This window comes from Oncorhynchus kisutch, linkage group LG11 (genome assembly GCF_002021735.2).
Source record: "Oncorhynchus kisutch isolate 150728-3 linkage group LG11, Okis_V2, whole genome shotgun sequence".
NCBI lineage: Eukaryota > Metazoa > Chordata > Actinopteri > Salmoniformes > Salmonidae > Oncorhynchus > Oncorhynchus kisutch.
The window spans coordinates 85955869-85982478 of NC_034184.2; the positions used below are offsets into that span (position 1 = coordinate 85955869).

The window sequence follows — 26610 nt, forward strand, 5'->3', positions numbered from 1 at the left end:
TTACCAGTCACCCTATTCCCTACTGTTGGCCAGAGCCCTATAGATTACCAGTCACTCTATTCCCTACTGTTGACCAGAGCCCTATAGATTACCAGTCACCCTATTCCCTACTGTTGACCAGAGCCCTACAGAGTACCAGTCACCCTATCCAGAGCCCTATGGAGTACCAGTCACCCTATTCCCTACTGTTGATCAGAGCCCTATAGATTACCAGTCACCCTATCCAGAGCCCTATAGATTACCAGTCACCCTATCCAGAGCCCTATAGAAAACCAGTCACCCTATCCAGAGCCCTATGGAGTACCAGTCACCCTATTCCCTACTGTTGACCAGAGCCCTATGGAGTACCAGTCACCCTATTCCCTACTGTTGACCAGAGCCCTATAGATTACCAGTCACCCTATCCAGAGCCCTATAGATTACCAGTCACACTATTCCCTACTGTTGGCCAGTGCCCTATAGATTACCAGTCACCCTATTCCCTACTGTTGGCCAGAGCCCTATAGATTACCAGTCACTCTATTCCCTACTGTTGACCAGAGCCCTATAGATTACCAGTCACCCTATTCCCTACTGTTGACCAGAGCCCTACAGAGTACCAGTCACCCTATCCAGAGCCCTATGGAGTACCAGTCACCCTATTCCCTACTGTTGATCAGAGCCCTATAGATTACCTGTCACCCTATTCCATACTGTTGACCAGAGCCCTATAGATTACCAGTCACCCTATCCAGAGCCCTATAGATTACCAGTCACCCTATCCAGAGCCCTATAGATTACCAGTCACCCTATTCCCTACTGTTGACCAGAGCCCTATAGATTACCAGTCACCCTATTCCCTACTGTTGACCAGAGCCCTATAGATTACCAGTCACCCTATCTAGAGCCCTATAGATTACCAGTCACCCTATTCCCTACTGTTCACCAGAGCCCTATAGATTACCAGTCACCCTATTCCCTACTGTTGACCAGAGCCCTATAGATTACCAGTCACCCTATTCCCTACTGTTGACCAGAGCCCTATATAGGGAATAGGGAGCCATAGGGCTCTGGTCTAAAGTAGTGCACTATATAGGGAATAGGGTGCCATAGGGTTATGGTCTAAAGTAGTGCACCATATAGGGAATAAGGGTGCAAGTAGGACCGCAAGTAAGACTTCCTGTGTGTTTATATGAAAAGGAAGCTGTGGACGTGAGGACAGTAGCAGTATGCTGTTCTCTGGACCTTCTTCCACGTTCCACGACAGCCAGAGTTCCCCACAGCCTGCCAATGGAGCAGCTCCTCACTGTAAAACACACAGGACGCAGGTTAGTATGGCCCACAGCCTGCCTATGGAGCAGCTCCTCACAGGACATAGGTTAGTATGGCTGACAGCCAGCCAATGGAGCAGCTCCAAATTTTCACTTTTCCACTAAGAACACCTGTTTTTATTTTCTCAGGAATATTGTTCTCTAAAGTCGTTCAATACTTCTGACAAAACCAATAATACTGGACTGGTGGAGGCAGTCCATGATACACAGGGTTAAAGGAGAAGACCTGGAGGCAGTCCATGATACACAGGGTTAAAGGAGAAGACCTGGAGGCAGTCCATGATACACAGGGTTAAAGGAGAAGACCTGGAGGCAGTCGATGATACACAGGTTTGAAGGAGAAGACCTGGAGGCAGTCCATGATACACAGGGTTAAAGGAGAAGACCTGGAGGCAGTCCATGATACACAGGGTTAAAGGAGAAGACCTGGAGGCAGTCCATGATACACAGGGTTAAAGGAGAAGACCTGGAGGCAGTCCATGATACACAGGGTTAAAGGAGAAGACCTGGAGGCAGTCCATGATACACAGGGTTAAAGGAGAAGACCTGGAGGCAGTCCATGATACACAGGGTTAAAGGAGAAGACCTAGAGGCAGTCCATGATACACAGGGTTAAAGGAGAAGACCTGGAGGCAGTCCATGATACACAGGGTTAAAGGAGAAGACCTTGGAGGCAGTCCATGATACACAGGGTTAAAGGAGAAGACCTGGAGGCAGTCCATGATACACAGGGTTAAAGGAGAAGACCTGGAGGCAGTCCATGATACACAGGGTTAAAGGAGAAGACCTGGAGGCAGTCCATGATACACAGGGTTAAAGGAGAAGACCTGGAGGCAGTCCATTATACACAGGGTTAAAGGAGAAGACCTGGAGGCAGTCCATGATACACAGGGTTAAAGGAGAAGACCTGGAGGCAGTCCATGATACACAGGGTTAAAGGAGAAGACCTGGAGGCAGTCCATGATACACAGGGTTAAAGGAGAAGACCTGGAGGCAGTCCATGATACACAGGGTTAAAGGAGAAGACCTGGAGGCAGTCCATGATACACAGGGTTAAAGGAGAAGACCTGGAGGCAGTCCATGATACACAGGGTTAAAGGAGAAGACCTGGAGGCAGTCCATGATACACAGGGTTAAAGGAGAAGACCTGGAGGCAGTCCATGATACACAGGGTTAAAGGAGAAGACCTAGAGGCAGTCCATGATACACAGGGTTAAAGGAGAAGACCTTGGAGGCAGTCCATGATACACAGGGTTAAAGGAGAAGACCTGGAGGCAGTCCATGATACACAGGGTTAAAGGAGAAAACCTGGAGGCAGTCCATGATACACAGGGTTAAAGGAGAAGACCTTGGAGGCAGTCCATGATACACAGGGTTAAAGGAGAAGACCTGGAGGCAGTCCATGATACACAGGGTTAAAGGAGAAAACCTGGAGGCAGTCCATGATACACAGGGTTAAAGGAGAAGACCTGGAGGCAGTCCATGATACACAGGGTTAAAGGAGAAGACCTGGAGATACCAGGGGAAATACATACATATATACACATATATATTTACATATATACATATATATTTACATATACATGTTCGGAAAGGTCATTCTAATAGGAGTGGTGAGGGGTCAAATCTACAGCAGCACAAAGATCACACTGACGACAACACAACTACTGTGTATGAAAACAATTTTCACCTTTCAGTTAAAAAAATATATAATAATAATAAATGTATCCTATCCTTGACTAGACTAGTCTTCATCTATGCAACTGTTTGGATAAACTCGTACACCAGTCAAATGTTACCACAAACTAAGAATACAGTACGATCTCATATAGTCTACACATTGACTTATGTAATAACGTATGATCAATCAACTAGTGCCTCCAGGGGATTGGACATCAAAGCCTAACTACATAGCTGCACTGACTCTAACAAGGCTTACATAACTTTCTGTATAATACCAAACTTAAAAAAATGATCCGTCCGTGACTCCGTACCTGTTGGATTCTTGTCCGTCTCCCTGGCAGCTGCCGCTATGGTTACGCATGGCGGGGGGTTGGCACTCCACACACACCGTGTAGCCCTCACGTAGGTACTGCATCCAGAGGGTGTGTGGTCTGTTCTCCACCGTACAGTGGGTAGTCAGAGACTCCATCTTATACTCCATACAGAACCTGACGGAGGAGGGGTTTGAAATATCATACCTACCATTCCACACAGTGTACATCCTAAATGGCACCCTATTCCCTATATAGTGCACTACTTTAGACCAGGACCTATAGGGAGTATAGTGCACTACTTTAGACCAGGACCTATAGGGAGTATAGTGCACTACTTTAGACCAGGACCTATAGGGAGTATAGTGCACTACTTTAGACCAGGACCTATAGGGAGTATAGTGCACTACTTTAGACCCGGGCCTATAGGGAGTATAGTGCACTACTTTAGACCAGGACCTATAGGGAGTATAGTGCACTCCTTTAGACCAGGACCTATAGGGAGTATAGTGCACTACTTTAGACCAGGACCTATAGGGAGTATAGTGCACTACTTTAGACCAGAACCTATAGGGAGTATAGTGCACTACTTTAGACCCGGGCCTATAGGGAGTATAGTGCACTACTTTAGACCAGGACCTATAGGGAGTATAGTGCACTCCTTTAGACCAGGACCTATAGGGAGTATAGTGCACTACTTTAGACCAGGGCCTATAGGGAGTATAGTGCACTACTTTAGACCAGGGCCTATAGGGAGTATAGTGCACTACTTTAGACCAGGGCCTATAGGGAGTATAGTGCACTACTTTAGACCCGGGCCTATAGGGAGTATAGTGCACTACTTTAGACCCGGGCCTATAGGGAGTATAGTGCACTACTTTAGACCAGGGCCTATAGGGAGTATAGTGCACTACTTTAGACCAGGGCCTATAGGGAGTATAGTGCACTACTTTAGACCAAGACCTATAGGGAGTATAGTGCACTACTTTAGACCAGGGCCTATAGGGAGTATAGTGCACTCCTTTAGACCCGGGCCTATAGGGAGTATAGTGCACTACTTTAGACCAGGACCTATAGGGAGTATAGTGCACTACTTTAGACCAGGGCCTATAGGGAGTATAGTGCACTCCTTTAGACCCGGGCCTATAGGGAGTATAGTGCACTACTTTAGACCAGGACCTATAGGGAGTATAGTGCACTCCTTTAGACCAGGACCTATAGGGAGTATAGTGCACTACTTTAGACCAGGACCTATAGGGAGTATAGTGCACTACTTTAGACCAGGACCTATAGGGTGCCATGCCAACAAAAGTAATTGGTTCGAATAATGACAGTTTGAATTACAGGGTTGCAGGAGGGAGCTGGGACTTCACATTTCAGATGGTGTGTGTGTGTGTGTGTGTGTGTGTGTGTGTGTGTGTGTGTGTGTGTGTGTGTGTGTGTGTGTGTGTGTGTGTGTGTGTGTGTGTGTGTGTGTGTGTGTGTGTGTGTGTGTGTGTGTGTGTGCTTGCGTGCGTTTCCCTGCGTTCAGAGAAACTTTGCCAATTGTTAGTCCAGATTCTTTGTACATGTGATGTTAATCATGTTTCATACCTGATGGGAACCAGTGTGTGTGTGTGTGTGTGTGTGTGTGTGTGTGTGTGTGTGTGTGTGTGTGTGTGTGTGTGTGTGTGTGTGTGTGTGTGTGTGTGTGTGTGTGTACGCGATCTAGATATCCTGGTGAGAAAACACATCATTTGGTAGAAAATCCCTAGTTGCTTTTTGCTGCGATGATGGCGTGCCTCACATTTCAAACCAGAATGATTGTTGAAATCGTATGAACTAAGGAAGTACGTACCACAGGCCCCCTTGAACTAAAGAGGTACAGAAAGAATTCAGACCCCTTCACTTGTTCTACATTTTGTTACGATACAGCCTTATTCTAAAATGGATTAAATCGTGTTTTTCCTCATTAATCTACACCATTATGACAAAGTGAATACAAACTGACAGAGCTTGAGAGGATCTGCAGAGAAGAATGGGAGACACTCCCCAAAAAGAGGTGTGCCAAGATTGTAGCATCCTACCCGAGAAGACTTGATGCTGTAATCTAGGCCAAAGGTGCTTCAACAAAGTACTGAGTAAAGGGTCTGAATACTTACGTAAATATGATATTTCCTTTTTTTAAATTTTAATACGTTTGCAAAAATTTCTAAGAACCTCTTTTTGCTTGGTCATTATGGGGTATTGTGATGTCATTACGGGGTATTGTGATGTCATTATGGGGTATTGTGATGTCATTATGGGGTATTGTGTGTAGATTGATGAGGATTTTTTATTTGGATTTTAGAATAGGGCTCTAATTTAACAAAATGTGGAAAAACTCAAGGGGTCTGAATACACTGAATTTGACTTAATTCCACATTTTGTTGTGTTACAGCTCGAATTCAAAATGGGCAAAAAATATATAAAATTCTAAACTAATCTACACACGATGAACCATAATGACAAGGTGTAACATGTTTTTAGAAATGTTTGCACCTTTATTAAAAATTAAAAAAATAAAATACAGAAATATCTAATTTACATAAGTATTCACACCCCTGTGTCAATACTTTGTAGGAGCACCTTTCGCAGCGATTACAGCTGTGTGTCACTTCTGGGTAAGTCTCTAATATCTGTGAGTCTTTCTGGGTTAGTCTCTAGGAGATGTGAGTCTCTCTGGATAAGTCTCTAATATCTGTGAGTATTTCTGGGTAAGTTGCTAAGAGCTGTGAGTCTTTCTGGGTTAGTCCCTAAGAGCTGTGAGTCTTTCTGGGTTAGTCCCTAAGAGCTGTGAGTCTTTCTGGGTAAGTCTCTAATATCTGTGGGTCTTTCGGGGTGACTCTCTAAGAGCTGTGAGTCTTTCTGGGTAAGTCTCTTAGAGCTGTGAGTCTTTCAGGTTAAGTCTCTAATATCTGTGGGTCTTTCGGGGTGACTCTCTTAGAGCTGTGAGTCTTTCAGGTTAAGTCTCTAATATCTGTGAGTCTTTATGGGTAAGTCTCTTAGAGCTGTGAGTCTTTCAGGTTAAGTCTCTAATATCTGTGAGTCTTTCTGGGTAAGTCTCTAAAAGCTGTGGGTCTTTCTGGGTAAGTCCTTAAGAGCTGTGAGTCTTTCTGGGTAAGTCCCTAAGACTGTGAGTTTTTCTGGGTAAGTCTCTAAGAGCTGTGAATGTTTCTGGGTAAGTTGCTAAGAGCTGTGAGTCTTTCTGGGTTAGTCCCTAAGAGCTGTGAGTCTTTCTGGGTTAGTCCCTAAGAGCTGTGAGTCTTTCTGGGTAAGTCTCTAATATCTGTGGGTCTTTCGGGGTGACTCTCTAAGAGCTGTGAGTCTTTCTGGGTAAGTCTCTTAGAGCTGTGAGTCTTTCAGGTTAAGTCTCTAATATCTGTGGGTCTTTCGGGGTGACTCTCTTAGAGCTGTGAGTCTTTCAGGTTAAGTCTCTAATATCTGTGAGTCTTTATGGGTAAGTCTCTTAGAGCTGTGAGTCTTTCAGGTTAAGTCTCTAATATCTGTGAGTCTTTCTGGGTAAGTCTCTAAAAGCTGTGGGTCTTTCTGGGTAAGTCCTTAAGAGCTGTGAGTCTTTCTGGGTAAGTCCCTAAGACTGTGAGTTTTTCTGGGTAAGTCTCTAAGAGCTGTGAATGTTTCTGGGTAAGTTGCTAAGAGCTGTGAGTCTTTCTGGGTTAGTCTCTAAGAGCTGTGAGTCTTTCTGGGTTAGTCTCTAAGAGCTGTGAGTCTTTCTGGGTTAGTCTCTAAGAGCTGTAAGTCTTTCTGGGTAAGTCTCTAAGAGCTGTGAATGTTTCTGGGTAAGTTGCTAAGAGCTGTGAGTCTTTCTGGGTAGGTCCCTAAGAGCTGTGAGTCTTTCTGGGTAAGTCCCTAAGAGCTGTGAGTCTTTCTGGGTTAGTCTCTAAGAGCTGTGAGTCTTTCTGGGTTAGTCTCTAAGAGCTGTGAGTCTTTCTGGGTTAGTCTCTAAGATATGCGAGTCTTTCTGGGTAAGTCCCTAAGAGCTGTGAGTCTTTCTGGGTTAGTCTCTAAGAGCTGTGAGTCTTTCTGGGTAAGTCCCTAAGAGCTGTGAGTCTTTCTGGGTTAGTCTCTAAGAGCTGTGAGTCTTTCTGGGTAAGTCTCTAAGAGCTGTGAATGTTTCTGGGTAAGTTGCTAAGAGCTGTGAGTCTTTCTGGGTAAGTCCCTAAGAGCTGTGAGTCTTTCTGGGTAAGTCCCTGAGAGCTGTGAGTCTTTCTGGGTAAGTCTCTAAGAGCTGTGAATGTTTCTGGGTAAGTTGCTAAGAGCTGTGAGTCTTTCTGGGTAAGTCCCTAAGAGCTGTGAGTCTTTCTGGGTTAGTCTCTAAGAGCTGTGAGTCTTTCTGGGTAAGTCTCTAAGAGCTGTGAATGTTTCTGGGTAAGTTGCTAAGAGCTGTGAGTCTTTCTGGGTAAGTCCCTAAGAGCTGTGAGTCTTTCTGGGTTAGTCTCTAAGAGCTGTGAGTCTTTCTGGGTTAGTCTCTAAGATATGAAAGTCTTTCTGCGTAAGTCCCTAAGAGCTGTGAGTCTTCCTGGGTAGGTCTCTAATAGCGTTCCACACCTGGTTTCTACAATATTTGCCCATTTATTGTTTTATAAATTCTTCAAACTCTGTCATATTGGTTGTTGATCATTGCTTGATAACCATTTTCAGGTCTTGTCGTAGATTTAAGTTAAAACTGTAACTCAGCCAGTCAGGAACATTCACTGCCTTCTTGGTAAGCAACCCCAGAGTATATTTGGCCTCGTCTTTTAGGTTATTATCCTGCTGAAAGGTGAAATCATCTCCCAGTGTCTGGTGGAAAGCAGACTGAACCATGTTTTCCTCTAGGATTTTGTCTGTGCTTGTCCATTTATTTGTTATCCTTTTTTTTTATCCTTGTAAGCATACCCATAACATGATGCAGCCACCACTATGTTTGAAAATATGGAGAGTGGTACTCAGTGATGTGATGTATTGGATTGTCCCAAAAAGAACACTTCGTATTAAGGACAAAAAAATGTATTGCTTTGTCACTTTTTCTTGCAGTATTACTTTGGTTTCTTGTTGCAAACAGGATGAATGTTTTGGAATATTATTATTCTGTACAGGCTTCCTTCTTTTCACTCTGTCAATTAGGTTAGTATTGTGGAGTAACTACAATGTTGTTGATCCATCCTCAGTGTTCTCCTATCACAGCCGATAAACTCCAACCTGTTTTACAGTCACCAGTGGTTTCTGGTGAAATCCCTGAGCGGTTTCCTTCCTTTCCCGGCAACTGAGTTAGGAAGGACGCCTGTATCTTTGTAGTGACTGGGTGTCACCATCCAAAGTGTAATTATTAACTTCACCAGGCTCAAAGGGATATTTAATGTCTGTTTTTTAGTTTGTACCCATCTACCAATAGGTGCCCTTCTTTGCGAGGCATTGGGAAAACCTCCCTGGTCTTTGTGGTTGAATCTGTGTTTGTAATTCACTGATCGACTGAGGGACCTCACAGATAATTATATGTGTGGAGTACAGATATGAGGGAGTCATTCAAAACTCATGTTAAACAATATTATTGCACACAGAGTGAGTCGTATCTTTATATGTAACTTGTTAGAGCACGTTGTTACTCCTGAACTTATTCAACTTAGAGTTGAATACTTATCGACTCTAAACATTTTAAGCTTTTCATTTTTAATTCATTTGTAAAAAATGTCAAACGTTATAGAGTATTGTGTGTAGGCCAGTGGACCCCCCCCCAAAAAATCTAGAATTTTATCCATTTTAAATTCAGGCTGTAACAACAAAATGTGGGGAAAGGTCAAGGGGGGGGGTGAAACACTTCTGATGTGTGTACCACAGGATCCTTGAATCGAATTCGTCCCCTTCCCTATGTGAGTAGACAGACGGGTGTAAAAGAGCATTGTACAACTCGCTATAAGCCTTCATAACTGTTCATTTCTCCTTAAGAACAGTCATAAAACATGCATCAATGTAGCATACCCAGGGTACAGAGGTGCTCCGTAGATGTTAGGCTTTGTTCTTCCTTTACCAAACTCCCTGGTGGTGATGAAAGCTGGACCTGGAGACAGACAAACACAGTCCCCTGGTTATAACCAGGACCTGGAGACAGACAAACCACAGTCCCCAGGTTATAACCAGGACCTGGAGAGAGACAAACACAGTCCCCTGGTTATAACCAGGACCTGGAGAGGTACAAACACAGTCCCCGGGTTATAACCAGGACCTGGAGAGAGACAAACACAGTCCCCTGGTTATAACCAGGACCTGGAGAGAGACCAACACAGTCCCCTGGTTATAACCAGGACCTGGAGAGAGACCAACACAGTCCCCTGGTTATAACCAGGACCTGGAGACAGACCAACACAGTCCCCTGGTTATAACCAGGACCTGGAGAGAGACCAACACAGTCCCCTGGTTATAACCAGGACCTGGAGAGAGACCAACACAGTCCCCTGGTTATAACCAGGACCTGGAGAGAGACAAACACAGTCCCCTGGTTATAACCAGGACCTGGAGAGAGACCAACACAGTCCCCTGGTTATAACCAGGACCTGGAGAGAGACAAACACAGTCCCCTGGTTATAACCAGGACCTGGAGACAGACCAACACAGTCCCCAGGTTATAACCAGGACCTGGAGAGAGACCAACACAGTCCCCTGGTTATAACCAGGACCTGGAGAGAGACAAACACAGTCCCCTGGTTATAACCAGGACCTGGAGAGAGACCAACACAGTCCCCTGGTTATAACCAGGACCTGGAGAGAGACAAACACAGTCCCCTGGTTATAACCAGGACCTGGAGACAGACCAACACAGTCCCCTGGTTATAACCAGGACCTGGAGAGAGACAAACACAGTCCCTGGTTATAACCAGGACCTGGAGAGAGACAAACACAGTCCCCTGGTTATAACCAGGACCTGGAGAGAGACAAACACAGTCCCCTGGTTATAACCAGGACCTGGAGACAGACCAACACAGTCCCCTGGTTATAACCAGGACCTGGAGAGGTACAAACACAGTCCCCGGGTTATAACCAGGACCTGGAGACAGACCAACACAGTCCCCTGGTTATAACCAGGACCTGGAGAGGTACAAACACAGTCCCCTGGTTATAACCAGGACCTGGAGACAGACAAACACAGTCCCCAGGTTATAACCAGGACCTGGAGAGGGACAAACACAGTCCCCTGGTTATAACCAGGACCTGGAGAGAGACAAACACAGTCCCCTGGTTATAACCAGGACCTGGAGAGAGACCAACACAGTCCCCTGGTTATAACCAGGACCTGGAGAGAGACCAACACAGTCCCCTGGTTATAACCAGGACCTGGAGAGGGACAAACACAGTCCCCTGGTTATAACCAGGACCTGGAGAGAGACCAACACAGTCCCCTGGTTATAACCAGGACTTGGAGACAGACCAACACAGTCCCCTGGTTATAACCAGGTCTTGGAGAGAGACCAACACAGTCCCCTGGTTATAACCAGGACCTGGAGAGGTACAAACACAGTCCCCTGGTTATAACCAGGACCCGGAGACAGACCAACACAGTCCCCTGGTTATAACCAGGACCTGGAGAGGTACAAACACAGTCCCCGGGTTATAACCAGGACCTGGAGACAGACCAACACAGTCCCCTGGTTATAACCAGGACCTGGAGACAGACCAACACAGTCCCCTGGTTATAACCAGGACCTGGAGAGGGACAAACACAGTCCCCTGGTTATAACCAGGACCTGGAGACAGACCAACACAGTCCCCTGGTTAAAACCAGGACCTGGAGAGGGACAAACACAGTCCCCTGGTTATAACCAGGACCTGGAGACAGACCAACACAGTCCCCAGGTTATAACCAGGACCTGGAGAGGTACAAACACAGTCCCCTGGTTATAACCAGGACCTGGAGACAGACCAACACAGTCCCCTGGTTATAACCAGGACCTGGAGAGGTACAAACACAGTCCCCTGGTTATAACCAGGACCTGGAGACAGACCAACACAGTCCCCTGGTTATAACCAGGACCTGGAGACAGACCAACACAGTCCCCTGGTTATAACCAGGACCTGGAGAGAGACCAACACAGTCCCCTGGTTATAACCAGGACCTGGAGAGAGACCAACACAGTCCCCAGGTTATAACCAGGACCTGGAGAGAGACCAACACAGTCCCCTGGTTATAACCAGGACTTGGAGACAGACCAACACAGTCCCCGGGTTATAACCAGGACCTGGAGAGAGACCAACACAGTCCCCTGGTTATAACCAGGACCTGGAGAGAGACCAACACAGTCCCCTGGTTATAACCAGGACCTGGAGAGGTACAAACACAGTCCCCAGGTTATAACCAGGACCTGGAGAGGTACAAACACAGTCCCCTGGTTATAACCAGGACCTGGAGACAGACCAACACAGTCCCCTGGTTATAACCAGGACCTGGAGAGAGACCAACACAGTCCCCTGGTTATAACCAGGACCTGGAGAGAGACCAACACAGTCCCCTGGTTATAACCAGGACGTGGAGAGAGACCAACACAGTCCCCAGGTTATAACCAGGACCTGGAGAGAGACCAACACAGTCCCCTGGTTATAACCAGGATTTGGAGACAGACCAACACAGTCCCCTGGTTATAACCAGGACTTGGAGAGAGACCAACACAGTCCCCAGGTTATAACCAGGACCTGGAGAGAGACCAACACAGTCCCCTGGTTATAACCAGGACTTGGAGAGAGACCAACACAGTCCCCAGGTTATAACCACGACCTGGAGACAGACCAACACAGTCCCCAGGTTAAAACCATGCAACAGTGTGACTCAGTTGGTTTAGTTTAATGTGTGTGTACCTGTGTTCTGAGTGCAGATCTCTCCATGGTTCGACTGGTAGTCCATGCAGCCAGCCTGCTCCTCCAGACTGGGACATGGATCTGCACTGTTCCTGGGCTCCTGCTCAATGTGGCGCTGCCTACAATCCATTGATGATTCATAGATTATTGGGTTTTAAAGCATTTTAAAAGTCCAAATAAATCAATCCCAGAAGATAAGACGAGTGTTAAGTCCACTTATTATATCTCATGTGGTTCTTCAGTGTTGGACAAAAGACTGGTTTACTCAAGAAGCCCAATTCTGATCTTTTGCCACTAATTGGTCTTTTGACAAATCAGATATATTCCCACTAATTGGGCTGTCAACAGGACTAATAAATAACACACAGGTCTCACCGGACCCTCCTGGACCGCTGGCAGGGCTGGGCACAACCACTCCAGTGACTCCAGTCAGTCACCACACACGACTGGGCTGGACGAGAGACAACAGTGTAATTATTTGCATTGAGTATCTTCATAAACACCTATAAACACACACACACACACACACACACACACACACACACACACACACACACACACACACACACACACACACACACACACACACACACACACACACACACACACACACACGTGTGTGAGATCTAAGCTATATAGAGTATCATTACCGCTTCATTGATGGTGCATTCGTAGCATTGCTACATAACACTGTCTTTGACACACATGCATCTTTAATGGAACATTCAGGGAATCGTTACCTAATATTCATACACTTGCCATGTCCTTCACTCCTGATTGGTGGATGTACTTTTGTTCCAGCCTAGGATAAACGCACCTACCAAATCATCAAGGCTTTGATTAGCTGAATCAAATTAGTTAGCGCTGGGTTGGAACTAAAGCCTGCACGCCCTGTGAATCCTCCGTGCCAGGAGTGAAAACCCCTGAGGTGATGTTAGTTTGACGACTGAAGTTCTGTGACATTTTAAGCCCTGTAACACTGAAGACGGAACAAGTCAAGGGTGTGTACAGTTCGCTCAGCTGACTGCTCAATATTCACCCATTCCCTATATAGTGCCCTACTTTAGACTAGAGCCCTATGGCACCCTATTCCCTATAAAGTGCACAACTTTAGACTAGAGCCCTATGGCACCCTATTCCCTATATAGTGCACTACTTTAGATCAGAGCCCTATGGTACCCTATTCCCTATATAGTGCACTACTTTTGACCAGAGCCCTAAAAGAATAGGGTGCCATTTGGGACACACCCTTGGATTTGAAGGATTCGTGTTTCTGTACAGCGTTGAGTGATCTGAATGAAACTGTAAAGCTGAATGAATTGGATCCAGTCACTGACCCATTTAATCCTGTTGTTCTCTTTTCAATGCTCTCCACACGCTCTCTGAGTACCTGGTCTTTGATGTGTCAGGTATTAGGTACACTCTGCTTGGCTAACTCCTACAGTAATTACCACAGAGATCCTATTCAATTCCGGATGTAGTACACTACATTGTATATAAGGTGCTATCCGTGACACAGATAATGATTAATAGAAGTGCATTCCTGACATATTTGTCCATAATTCCATCCTGTCCGCACATTCATACAAAGTAAATGAGTTACGATTGAAACTAGACAGCATAGTTTTATATCAGATCAGTCAGAGTCCCTAACCATAGAGATCAGATTCAATTACTAGAGGGGCTATGATGTCATAAACCCTTAAAGCTCCAGAGAGGTTTGAAAACAGCAGCCATCTTGGTCAGGGAGAAGTCCAAACCAGTCTAAATGGAATGAATGGCAGAAGAGGCTCAATTCTGATTTTAATTATGCAGGAAATTCAAAATAAGAAATGTGATGTCAGAAATTGATGAATAGAAGTTTTGTCAACTTAAAATTATGTCATATAATATACATTTTCTGTATATATATATATATATATACTTTAAAATATACATCTGAATACGGAAGCTTACATACACTTACGACGGTGTCATTAAAACCTGTTTTTCAACCACTCCACAAATGTCTTGTTTACAAGCTATAGTTTTGGCAAGTTGGTTAGGACATTAACTTTGTGCATGACACAAGTCATTTTTTCAACAATTGTTTACAGACAGATTATTTCACTTATAATTCACTGTATCACAATTCCAGTGGGTCAGAAGTTTACATACACAAAGTTGACTGTGCCTTTAAACAGCTTGGAAAATTCCAGAAATGATGTCATGGCTTTAGGAGCTTCTGATAGGCTAATTGACAACATTTGAGTCAATTGGAGGTGTACCTGTGGATGTATTTCAAGGCCAACCTTCAAACTCAGTGCCTCTTTGCTTGACATCATGGGAAAATCAAAAGAAATCAGCCAAAACCTCAGAAAAAAATTGTAGAACTCCACAAGTCTGGTTCATCCTTGGGAGCAATTACCAAACGCCTGAAGGTACCACGTTCATCTGTACAAACAATAGTACGCAGGTATAAACACCACGGGACCACGCAGCTGTCATACCGCTCAGGAAGGAGACACATTCTGTCTCCGAGAGATGAACATACTTTGGTGCGAAAAGTGCAAATAAATCCCAGAACAACAGCAAAACGACCTTGTGAAGATGCTGGAGGAAACAGGTACAAAAGTATCTATATCCACAGTAAAACGAGTCCTCTATCGACGTAACCTGAAAGGCCGCTCAGCAAGGAAGAAGCCACTGTTCCAGCATATGTAGATTTGCTGGAAATTTGCTTCAAAACTGCCACAATTTTCTCTCATCTCAATGAAGAAATGTGTAGAAATGTGAAGAATTGCAGAAAATCAGCTTTTTCCACTACGCCACAAAGATACCGTTCTAGCTAATAGACTATGTTAGAGTTCACACTTCCTCTTCCAACGACCTGTGGGGACTGAAAGGTCAACATAATAGAACTGTCGACCAAATCTATTCATGTTAAAAAGGTTTATTACTTCAGCTTGCCATTGCCGGTTTGCGGTTTGGTCCCTGGGCAAGAAAAGTTTGAAAATCCCTGGGTTAGAGGACAGAGGTAAAGCGTGAAACAGTCGAGTGGTAAAATTAGATAAGGGTTTAAATCCCACTGTTAAGAAAACACTATGCACCCATTGTTTCTCTGGCCAGAGACTGTAGAATGCACCCATTGTTTCTCTGGCCAGATACTGTAGAATGCACCCATTGTTTCTCTGGCCAGAGACTGTAGAATGCATACATTGTTTCTCTGGCCAGAGACTGTAGAATGCATACATTGTTTCTCTGGCCAGATACTGTAGAATGCACCCATTGTTTCTCTGGCCAGAGACTGTAGAATGCACCCATTGTTTCTCTGGCCAGATACTGTAGAATGCACCCATTGTTTCTCTGGCCAGAGACTGTAGAATGCATACATTGTTTCTCTGGCCAGATACTGTAGAATGCACCCATTGTTTCTCTGGCCAGAGACTGTAGAATGCACCCATTGTTTCTCTGGCCAGATACTGTAGAATGCACCCATTGTTTCTCTGGCCAGATACTGTAGAATGCATACATTGTTTCTCTGGCCAGATACTGTAGAATGCATCCATTGTTTCTCTGGCCAGATACTGTAGAATGCACCCATTGTTTCTCTGGCCAGATACTGTAGAATGCATCCATTGTTTCTCTGGCCAGATACTGTAGAATGCATCCATTGTTTTTCTGGCCAGATACTGTAGAATGCACCCATTGTTTCTCTGGCCAGATACTGTAGAATGCATCCATTGTTTCTCTGGCCAGATACTGTAGAATGCATCCATTGTTTCTCTGGCCAGATACTGTAGAATGCACCCATTGTTTCTCTGGCCAGAGACTGTAGAATGCACCCATTGTTTCTCTGGCCAGATACTGTAGAATGCACCCATTATTTCTCTGGCCAGATACTGTAGAATGCACCCATTGTTTCTCTGGCCAGATACTGTAGAATGCATCCATTGTTTCTCTGGCCAGATACTGTAGAATGCATCCATTGTTTCTCTGGACAGATACTGTAGAATGCATCCATTGTTTCTCTGGTCAGATACTGTAGAATGCACCAATTGTTTCTCTGGCCAGATACTGTAGAATGCATCCATTGTTTCTCTGGCCAGATACTGTAGAATGCATCCAAAATGGCAATATTTTCCATATACTATATGGTTCACTACTTCAAATGGAATCCAAGGGGTATGAATACTTCACTGTATATACCATTTCCAGTCTTTCATAATAACATAGACTGCCCACGATTCTCCATCATCATTACACCATTGTGGCTCCAGGTAGCCTAGTGGTTGGAGCGTTGGGCCAGTAACCGAAAGGTTTGCGAGTTCGAATCTCCGAGCACGACGAGGTAAAAGTCTGTCATTCTGCCCCCTGAACAAGGTAGTTAAACCCACTGTTCTTCGGTAGGCCTTCATTGTAAATAAATATTTGTTCTTAACTGACTTGCCTAGTTAAACAAACGTCACATATAGTGATATAGACCCTGGTCAAAAGTAGTGCACTACATAGGGAATAGGGCAACATTTGGGGCAATTCATGACAGCCGTGACTGTAGAGACTCCACCCATCTTCCTTACCTGGGCACTCGTTGGGGTAGTCATAGCAACAGTCTTTGGTCCTGAGGCAGCCCTCGTCGCAGTAGCAGGTGCCGAACACACGGTCCATCCGCCAGTCTGCCGTTGCACAGGTGATGTCTGAACCCCGGCAGCACTTCCCAGCACACCCTCCTTCCACCCCAACGTGGTACGGTCCCAGCACGGCAGCTACCAGCACCAACACATAATCCACGGCTGACGCCATCGTCAGGGACAAAAATACAAGGGAGGGGGGGCCAAGTTGGGACCACCAAGGATTCCACAAGAGGCTGAAATAGTCTCTCCAAAATTACAATGTGTGTGTGTCGTCTCCGCGTCTAGAGTCTCTCTGTGTGAGTGTGTGTGTGTCTTCTAATCAGTTTGTTTTCAGATCTCCCATACTGTCAGAGTAAGAAGGACAGGGACAATCTTCAATCAAGCAGGACACAGTAGACATACTCCCTACCCCAGCTCAGATTAACTACAACACTTCTCCGACCACTGCTCTGCTGCTGGAGCCCTCGTGACCTGAAATTCCTGCGTCCACACAGCCCTTCTGTTTACCAGCAGGTTGAGCTGAAGAAAAGCGTCATTCCACAAACACAGCTCAGCTCCACTGTTCACACACAGATCAGTCACTCAGTCAGTCTAGTGTTTCCACCCCGACTGCTTGTAGACTAACCACACGCCAAACCTGAGATTCTCTCTCTCTGTCTCTCTCTCTCTCCTACTGAGTTCCTCCCTCTCTCTCTCTCTCTCTCTCTCTCTCTCTTACTGAGTTCCTCCCTTTCTCACCCACTGAGTTTCTCTCTCTCTCTCTCCCTCTCGCTCTCTCTCTCCTACTGAGTTCCTCCATTTCTCACCCACTGAGTTTCTCTCTCTCTCTCCCTCTCTCTCCTACTGAGTTCCTCCCTCTCTCCCTCTCTCTCTCTCTCTCCTACTGAGTTCCTCCGCTCTCTCTCTCTCTCTCCTACTGAGTTCCTCCCTCTCTCTCTCTCTCTCTCTCTCCTACTGAGTTCCTCCCTCTCTCCCGCTCTCTCTCTCTCCCTCTCTCTCTCTCTCTCCTACTGAGTTCCTCCCTCCCTCTCTCTCTCTCTCTCCCACTGGGTTCCTCCCTCTCTCCCTCTCTCTCTCCCACTGAGTTCCTCCCTCTCTCCCTCTCTCTCTCTCTCTCTCACCTACTGAGTTCCTCCCTTTCTCACCCACTGAGTTTCTCTCTCTCTCTCTCTCTCTCTATTCAATGGGCTTTATTGGCATGAGAAACATATGTTAACATTGCCAAAGCAAGTGAAATAGAAAATAAAAAAATGAACAGTAAACATTACACTCACAGAAGTTCCAAAAGAATAAAATGTTACATTATATCTATATACAGTGTTGTAATGATGTGCACATAGTTAAAGTACAAAAGGGAAAATAAGTAAGTTTGTTCTTCACTGGTTGCCCTTTTCTTATGGCAACAGGTCACAAATATTGCTGCTGTGATGTCACAATGTGGTATTTCACCCAGTAGATATGAGAGTTAATCAAAATGTAATTCGTTTTCAAATTCTTTGTGTAATCTGAGGGAAATATGTCTCTCTAATATGGTAACACATTTGGCAGGAGGTTAGGAAGTGCAGCTCAGTTTCCACCTCATTTTGTGGGCAGTGAGCACACAGCCTCTCTTCTCTTGAGAGCCATGTCTGCCTTCAGCGGTTTTTCTCAATAGCAAGGCTATGCTCACTGAGTCCGTACATAGTCAAAGAGTTCCTTAATTTTGGGCCAGTCACAATGGTCAGGTATTCTGCCACTGTGTACTCTCTGTTTAGGGCCAAATAGCATTCTAGTTTGCTCTGTTTTTTGTTTTTCCTTGTGCTGCTGTCTTGGGGCTCTGTGGGGTGTGTTTGTGTTTGTGAACAAAGCCCCAGGACCAGCTTGCTTAGGAGACTCTTCTCCAGGTTCATCTCTCTGTAGGTGATGGCTTTGTTATGGAAGGTTTGGGAATCGCTTCCTTTTAGGTGGTTTTATAATTTAACGGCTCTTTTCTGGATTTTGATCATTATCGGGTATCGGCCTAATTCTGCTCTGCATGCATTATTTGGTGTTTTACGATGCGCACGGGGGATATTTTGGTGTTTTTTGAATTCTTGGTTGGTGAGCGGACCCCAGACCTCTCAACCATTAAGGGCAATGGGTTCTATAACTGATTCAAGTATTTTTAGCCAAATCCTAATTGTCGAATTGAAGGCACCAGATCATCAGCAAACAGTAGAAATTTGACTTCAGATTCTGGTGAGGACGGGTGCTGCAGACTGTTCTAGTTGATATATATGTTGAAGAGGGTGGGGCTTAAGCTGCATCCCTGTCTCACCCCACGGCCCTGTGGGAAGAAATGTGTGTGTTTTTGCCAATTTTAACCACACACTTGTTTGTGTACATGGATTTTGTGATGTCTTATGTTTTTCACCCAATACCACTTTCCATCAATGTGTATAGCAGACCCTCATGCCAAATCGAGTTAAGAGCTTTTTTTTAAAATCCATGAGAAAAAATGAGCATGAGAAGACTTTGCCTTTGCTTTGGTTTGTTCGTTTGTCAATTAGGGTGTGCAGGGTGAATACATGATCTGTCGTACGGTCATTTGGTAAAAAGCCAAATTGACATTTGCTCAGTACCTTGTTTTCGCCGAGAAAATGTACGAGTCTGCTGTTAGAATGGCGGCGGAGGATCTGTCATTTTACAGGCTCTTAACCAGTTTTTTTTGTTGTGTGTTTTGTGTTATTTGTAAACTATATTGTACATAACGTTCCTGCCACCGTCTCTTATGACTGAAAATAGCTTCTGGATATCAGGACAGCGATTACTAACCTCGTACTGGACGAACATTTTTTTTCTTTAACGAGTAGGACACAAAGGATTTACTTCAGAAACCGAAAAGGCCCAAAATCCCTTAATTCGCAGGAGAAATTAGACAGAGATATCGGGGACATACACTACCATTCAAGAGTTTGTCCATTAAAATAACATCAAATTGATTAAAAAATACAGTGTGGACATTGTTAATGTTGTAAATTACTATTGTAGCTGGAAATTACAGATTTTTTATGGAATATCTACATAGGCGTACAGAGGCCCATTATCAGCAACCATCACTCCTGTGTTCCAATGGCACGCTATGTTAGCTAATCTGTCACGGCTGTTGAAAGGACAGGACCAAGGCGCAGCGTGGTGAGCGTACATTTTCTTTTATTAATCAAAATGACGTTGAACAAAACAAATGACACTACAAAAACAAACTGTGAAGCTTTATGTGCCCTAAACAAAGTCAACTTCCCACAAAGACAGGTGGAAAAAGGGCTACCTATTGCGGGCCCCGGACTGGGCACCCTCGTTGCAGGCCCCGGACTGGGCACCCTCGTTGCAGGCCCCGGACTGGGCACCCTCGTTGCAGGCCCCGGACTGGGCACCCTCGTTGCAGGCCCCGGACTGGGCACCCTCGTTGCAGGCCCCGGACTGGGCACCCTCGTTGCAGGCCCGGACTGGGCACCCTCGTTGCAGGCCCGGACTGGGCACCCTCGTTGCAGGCCCCGGACTGGGCACCCTCGTTGCAGGCCCCGGACTGGGCACCCTCGTTGCAGGCCCCGGACTGGAGGCCGTCTCTGGAAGCTCCGGACTGGAGACTGTCGCTGGAGGGCAAACAGTGGGTCCGTCTCCTCTATACCACCCACCTGGTAGTGTGGTGGATGGGACTAGCAGCTCTCTGTAACCTAGAGGGCAACCAGTGGGTCTGTCTCCTCTATACCACCCACCTGCTAGTGTGGTGGATGGGACTACCAGCTCTCTGTAACCTAGAGGGCAACCAGTGGGTCCGTCTCCTCTATACCATGTTTCTTGTAGGATGACAATGTCTGTATTTCTGATTTCTTTGATGAAGTCTGGGTTCCTGCACTTTAGGCCAAAGGCAGATGGCCTCAGACCCTGTATATTCCAGGATGAGATAGTAAAAGCTTTGTGTTCCATGGTGTCTAGTGTTGCTTTTGTGTGGTTTACGCCCGGACCCCTCTCTCCCTCTTTTGTCTTACTTTCCCTGTCTTTGTTTCTCTCAAAGAGAGCTCAAGGTAGAGAGCTGCTCTCTCTCTCTCTCTGTCTGTCTCTTTTTCTACCCTGTGACATCCCAGTGTCTCAGCCAGTGTAATACCAGTCATGCCCAGCCGGTCTCAGCTCCGTATCCAGGAGCCTCAGGGGCAGAAGCAGGAATGTGAATGATTGGCTGGAGTCCAGGCCTAAATGCCTAGGGGGCTAGAGTACAGGGTCTGCGTCTGAAATGGCACCCTGTGTGGTTTACCTGTTAACGTTAAGTTATCTATACAATCACAGTTTGACATCCACATATCCACAGTTGACATGTAGTCTTGACATGTCAAATCAAATTGTATTTGTCACATGCGCCGAATACAAATAGGTGTAAACTTTACAGGGAAATGCTTAATTTACAAGCCCTTAACCAACAATGACGTTTTAAGAAAAAAATAAGTGTCAAAGTATTTACTAAAATCAACTTAAGTAACAAAAAATGCAAATAGCCACTTGATTAGCTGTTCAGGAGTCTTATGGGTGTAGAAACTGTTAAGAAGTCTTTGACCTCTTGCCGTGCGGTAGTAGAGAGAACAGTCTATGACTCGGGGTGGCTGGAGTCTTGGGCAATTTTTAGGGCCTTCCTCTGACACCGCCTGGTATAGAAGTCCTGGATGGCAGGAAGTTTGGCCCTAGTGAAGTACTGGGCCAAGACAGTCGTGCCCTCTTCACGACTGTCATGATAGTTTGTTGGTGATGTGGACACCAAGGAACTTGAAGCTCCCAACCTGCTCCACTACAGCCCTGTCGATGAGAATGGGGGTGTGCTCCGTCCTCCATTTCCTGTAGTCCACAATCATCTCCTTTGTCTTGACGTGTAGTCTTGGTGAAAAAGAACAGGTTCTATGCTGTTGTCATAGAGAGGCACATCGGATCAGGGATAACGATTTTATCTAACTTGGTTTGACTTGAGGATAATTGATTTGCTTGCCTGCATCCCAAATGGGACACTATTCCCTTACATGTGCAATTTTCGACTCTTCCACCCTTATGTTATACTAGAGAAATTGTGTTTCCATATCTAGGTCTGACGGTGAAGACTTGTGAAGAGCAGAAACAACAACCTCTGCATAATCAAGACAGTTGCTGTGTGAGAAGGTGTTAAAGTTCACAGGTAGCCATTGTTATTGAAATGCCAGCTGAGAAGTGCCAGTGGCTTCGGCCCCAAGTGAGAGGCAGGGCAAACAGGGGCCATGGCCCAGTGAGACACGAGTGGCGGCCCTGCCTAGACGGTAGGAGCCTTTTGAGTAAAACACCTTTGGAACACAGGGCTTTGAGACTCCATTAGATTAGTCATTTCAGGAAAAGAGAGCACAGACATGCTCCCTTTATGCCAGACACACAGACAGGGTTGGGGAATAAATAATAAAATAAAACTGTAATAATATTGAAATCAGATTAGATACTCTTTGAAACGCTAGATGATTACTTCTTAGATTACTTTACATTTCATAAATTACATTTCCTTTTTGTCGACTTTTAACAATTTTTAAAGGGAAAGTATTCCAAAAGTAACGGGAAGTAATCAGATACCATTGCTGAGTTTAGGTCATCCAAAAATTACATTATTGAATACAATTTTAGACAGGCAACAGATAACCGTAACGGATTACATGCTTATACACCTGAGTTGCTTGCTGTTTGGGGTTTCCTAGAAGAGGACTGGCCCACCCCTCAAAGCCTGGTTCCTCTCCACCCGGCACAGCCAGAAGAGGACTGGTCCACCCCTCGGAGCCTGGTTCCTCTCCACCCGGCACAGCCAGAAGAGGACTGGTCCACCCCTCATAGTCTGGTTCCTCTCCACCCGGCACAGTCAGAAGAGGACTGGCCCACCCCTCAGAGCCTGGTTCCTCTCCACCCGGCACAGTCAGAAGAGGACTGGCCCACCCCTCAGAGCCTGGTTCCTCTCCACCCGGCACAGCCAGAAGAGGACTGGCCCACCCCTCAGAGCCTGGTTCCTCTCCACCCGGCACAGCCAGAAGAGGACTGGCCCACCCCTCAGAGCCTGGTTCCTCTCTAGGTTTCTTCCTAGGTTTTGGCCTTTCTAGGGAGTTCTTCCTAGCCACCGTGCTTCTACACCTGCATTGCTTGCTGTTTGGGGTTTTAGGCTGGGTTTCTGTACAGCACTTTCAGATATCAGCTGATGTACGAAGGGGCTATATAAATACATTTGATTTGATTACATTTAGAAAGACAGGTAACTAGTAACTGTAAAAGATTACATTTAGAAAGTAACCTACTCAACTCTGTACAGATACATGCATCCATACTCTTGGCTTTCATCGGCCATGCTCTTGGCATTCATCAGCCATGCTCTTGGCATTCATCAGCCATACTCTTGGCATTCATCAGCCATACTCTTGGCTTTCATCGGCCATGCTCTTGGCTTTCATCGGCCATGCTCTTGGCATTCATCAGCCATACTCTTGGCATTCATCAGCCATGGTCTTGGCTTTCATCGGCCATGCTCTTGGCATTCATCAGCCATACTCTTGGCTTTCATCGGCCATGCTCTTGGCTTTCATCGGCCATGCTCTTGGCATTCATCAGCCATACTCTTGGCATTCATCAGCTATTCTCTTGGCATTCATCAGCTATGCTCTTGGCATTCATCCGCCATGCTCTTGGCATTCATCAGCCATACTCTTGGCATTCATCAGCTATTCTCTTGGCATTCATCAGCCATGCTCTTGGCATTCATCAGCCATACTCTTGGCATTCATCAGCTATACTCCTGATTAGTGGCCATTTTAGCATGTAAATCTTGGATGGGGCAAACTCCCCCCAAAATATTTTGATTGTTGGTTGACTCCATTTTGGCTCGGTTTCCCCATGCCTAAGCAGTGATGACAGGCAGTGAGTAAAACAGAGTGGCTGACTCCATTTTGGCTCGGTTTCGCAAATGCCTAAGCAGTAATAACAGGCTATTGAGTGAAACTAAGTGACTTTTTTTGAAGACTTGATGCCCATGAGAGGTCAGTGGGGCAAAACAGTTGGCATCACCCTGAACATCGAACAGTAATCCTTTGTTGGGTCTACCTTCTCTTTCTGGAGACTCACTGATCTCAATCCAAGGACGACGTGAAGGACTTGGAAGTTTTGAAACCATTAGAAAGATGATAAAGATGGAGATATGACTGTATTTTTTGGGGCTGTAACTATGGACTCTCTCCGGCCCTGGTATTGTGGTGTCAGTAAGTTGTCTCTGTGGTGTCAGTAAGTTGTCTCTGTGGTGTCAGTAAGTTGTCTCTGTTGGCAGTAAGTTGTCTCTGTGGTGGCAGTAAGTTGTCTCTGTGGTGTCAGTAAGTTGCCTCTGTGGTGTCAGTAAGTTGCCTCTGTGGTGTCAGTAAGTTGCCTCTGTGGTGTCAGTAAGTTGCCTCTGTGGTGTCAGTAAGTTGCCTCTGTGGTGTCAGTAAGTTGTCTCTGTGGTGTCAGTAAGTTGCCTCTGTTGGCAGTAAGTTGTCTCTGTGGTGTCAGTAAGTTGTCTCTGTGGTGTCAGTAAGTTGCCTCTGTGGTGTCAGTAAGTTGTCTCTGTGGTGTCAGTAAGTTGCCTCTGTGGTGTCAGTAAGTTGTCTCTGTGGTGTCAGTAAGTTGTCTCTGTGGTGTCAGTAAGTTGTCTCTGTTGGCAGTAAGTTGTCTCTGTGGTGTCAGTAAGTTGTCTCTGTGGTGTCAGTAAGTTGTCTCTGTGGTGTCAGTAAGTTGTCTCTGTTGGCAGTAAGTTGTCTCTGTGGTGTCAGTAAGTTGTATCTGTGGTGTCAGTAAGTTGCCTCTGTGGTGTCAGTAAGTTGCCTCTGTGGTGTCAGTAAGTTGCCTCTGTGGTGTCAGTAAGTTGCCTCTGTGGTGTCAGTAAGTTGCCTCTGTGGTGTCAGTAAGTTGCCTCTGTGGTGTCAGTAAGTTGCCTCTGTGGTGTCAGTAAGTTGCCTCTGTGGTGTCAGTAAGTTGTCTCTGTGGTGTCAGTAAGTTGCCTCTGTTGGCAGTAAGTTGTCTCTGTGGTGTCAGTAAGTTGTCTCTGTGGTGTCAGTAAGTTGTCTCTGTGGTGTCAGTAAGTTGCCTCTGTGGTGTCAGTAAGTTGCCTCTGTGGTGTCAGTAAGTTGCCTCTGTGGTGTCAGTAAGTTGTCTCTGTGGTGTCAGTAAGTTGTCTCTGTGGTGTCAGTAAGTTGTCTCTGTGGTGTCAGTAAGTTGCCTCTGTGGTGTCAGTAAGTTGTCTCTGTGGTGTCAGTAAGTTGTCTCTGTGGTGTCAGTAAGTGGTCTCTGTGGTTTCAGTAGGTTGTCTCTGTGTTGTCAGTAGGTTGTCTCTGTGTTGTCAGTAAGTTGTCTCTGTGGTGTCAGTAAGTTGTCTCTGTGGTGTCAGTAAGTTGTCTCTGTGGTGTCAGTAAGTTGTCTCTGTGGTGTCAGTAAGTTGCCTCTGTGGTGTCAGTAAGTTGTCTCTGTGGTGTCAGTAAGTTGTCTCTGTGGTGTCAGTAAGTGGTCTCTGTGGTTTCAGTAGGTTGTCTCTGTGTTGTCAGTAGGTTGTCTCTGTGTTGTCAGTATGTTGTCAGTGTGTTGTCAGTGTGTTGTCAGTAGGTTGTCTCTGTGTTGTCAGCGTGTTGTCTCTGTGTTGTTAGCGTGTTGTCTCTGTGTTGTCAGCGTGGTGTCAGTAAGTTGTCTCTGTGTTGTCAGTGTGTTGTCTCTGTGTTGTCAGTGTGTTGTCTCTGTGTTGTCAGTGTGTTGTCTCTGTGTTGTCAGCATGTTGTCAATGTGTTGTCAGTAAGTTGTCAGTGTGTTGTCAGCGTGGTGTCAGTGTGTTGGCAGTAAGTTGTCTCTGTGGTGTCAGTGTGTTGTCTCTGTGGTGTCAGCATTGTTGTCAGTGTGTTGTCAGTAAGTTGTCTCTGTGGTTTCTGTGTTGTCAGCATGTTGTCAGTGTATTGGCAGTAAGTTGTCTCTGTGTTGGCAGTAAGTTGTCTCTGTGTTGTCAGTAAGTTGTCAGCGTGTTGTCAGTGTGTTGTCAGTAAGTTGTCTCTGTGTTGTCAGTAAGTTGTCTCTGTGTTGTCAGCGTGTTGTCAGTGTGTTGTCAGTGTGTTGTCAGCGTGTTGTCAGTAAGTTGTCTCTGTGTTGTCAGTGTGTTGTCTCTGTGTTGTCAGACATTAGCTTCTCTCCTCCAGGCTCTGTGTCGTCAGTCGTTAGCACAATGTTTGTGATCAAATGGAGTTTTACTGCGCAGCGAGTCAATTCACTGGGGTAATGGAGGGGTAGCGGTTCCTGCTATCCGTTTCGTACATGTGCGCATTTACTAATTAACGCCTTCTTGAGGCTGTTTCAGGCCTGTCGTGTCCCTCCCTGGTCAACGCAACTGCTCATCGAATCTCCCTCCACGCAACCGATTCTCTCCTCATCTCACCCTGACACAAAACAAGACACAATAGGACGTGTGTGTGTGTGTGTGTGTGAGGGGCCTCGTTATTAAACACAATGAAGTCTATTCACCGGTATAGTTGTCTGTACAGTACTGCAGCGCCACAATGTAGCCTACTTTAGTGAGGAAAGGCCACATTCCCAGTCCTGTGGGAAAGACTTGGTCTCTATATTGGTGATATGGAATGCACTCTGTCTATGTCCCAATTTGCACACTTTTCACGATATAGTGTCCCTATGGGCCTTGGTCAACAGTAGTGCACTATATATGGAATAGGGCCTTGGTCAAAAAGTAGTGCACTATATAAGGAATAGGGCCCTGGTCAAAAAGTAGCACATTATATAGGGAATAGGGCCCTGGTCTATAGTAGCACATTATAT

The 26610-nt window shown here is 45.7% G+C and overlaps 1 protein-coding gene across 1 annotated transcript; it reads right to left on the reverse strand.

Moving 5' to 3' along the window:
• Positions 1-1060: 1060 nt before the first annotated feature.
• On the reverse strand, positions 1061-16948 carry sbspon (somatomedin B and thrombospondin type 1 domain containing). Its single transcript, XM_031835035.1, has 6 exons — positions 16726-16948; positions 12542-12617; positions 12167-12285; positions 9302-9380; positions 3305-3481; positions 1061-1285 (listed from the first exon to the last, which is right to left on the reverse strand). Exons 1-6 carry the CDS (start codon positions 16946-16948, stop codon positions 1168-1170), a joined length of 792 nt encoding a protein of 263 aa, XP_031690895.1. The 3' UTR covers positions 1061-1167.
• Positions 16949-26610: the final 9662 nt, after the last annotated feature.

Coding starts and splice junctions, on each gene's coding strand:
- sbspon (XM_031835035.1), bottom strand. CDS start 16,948: ATGGCGTCAGCCGTGGATTATGTGTTGGTGCTGGTAGCTGCCGTGCTG. Junction 12,618..16,725: donor CTACCCCAACGAGTGCCCAG/GTAAGGAAGATG, acceptor TCTCTCGTCCAG/CCCAGTCGTGTGTGGTGACT. Junction 9,381..12,166: donor GATCTGCACTCAGAACACAG/GTACACACACAT, acceptor GTCTGTCTCCAG/GTCCAGCTTTCATCACCACC.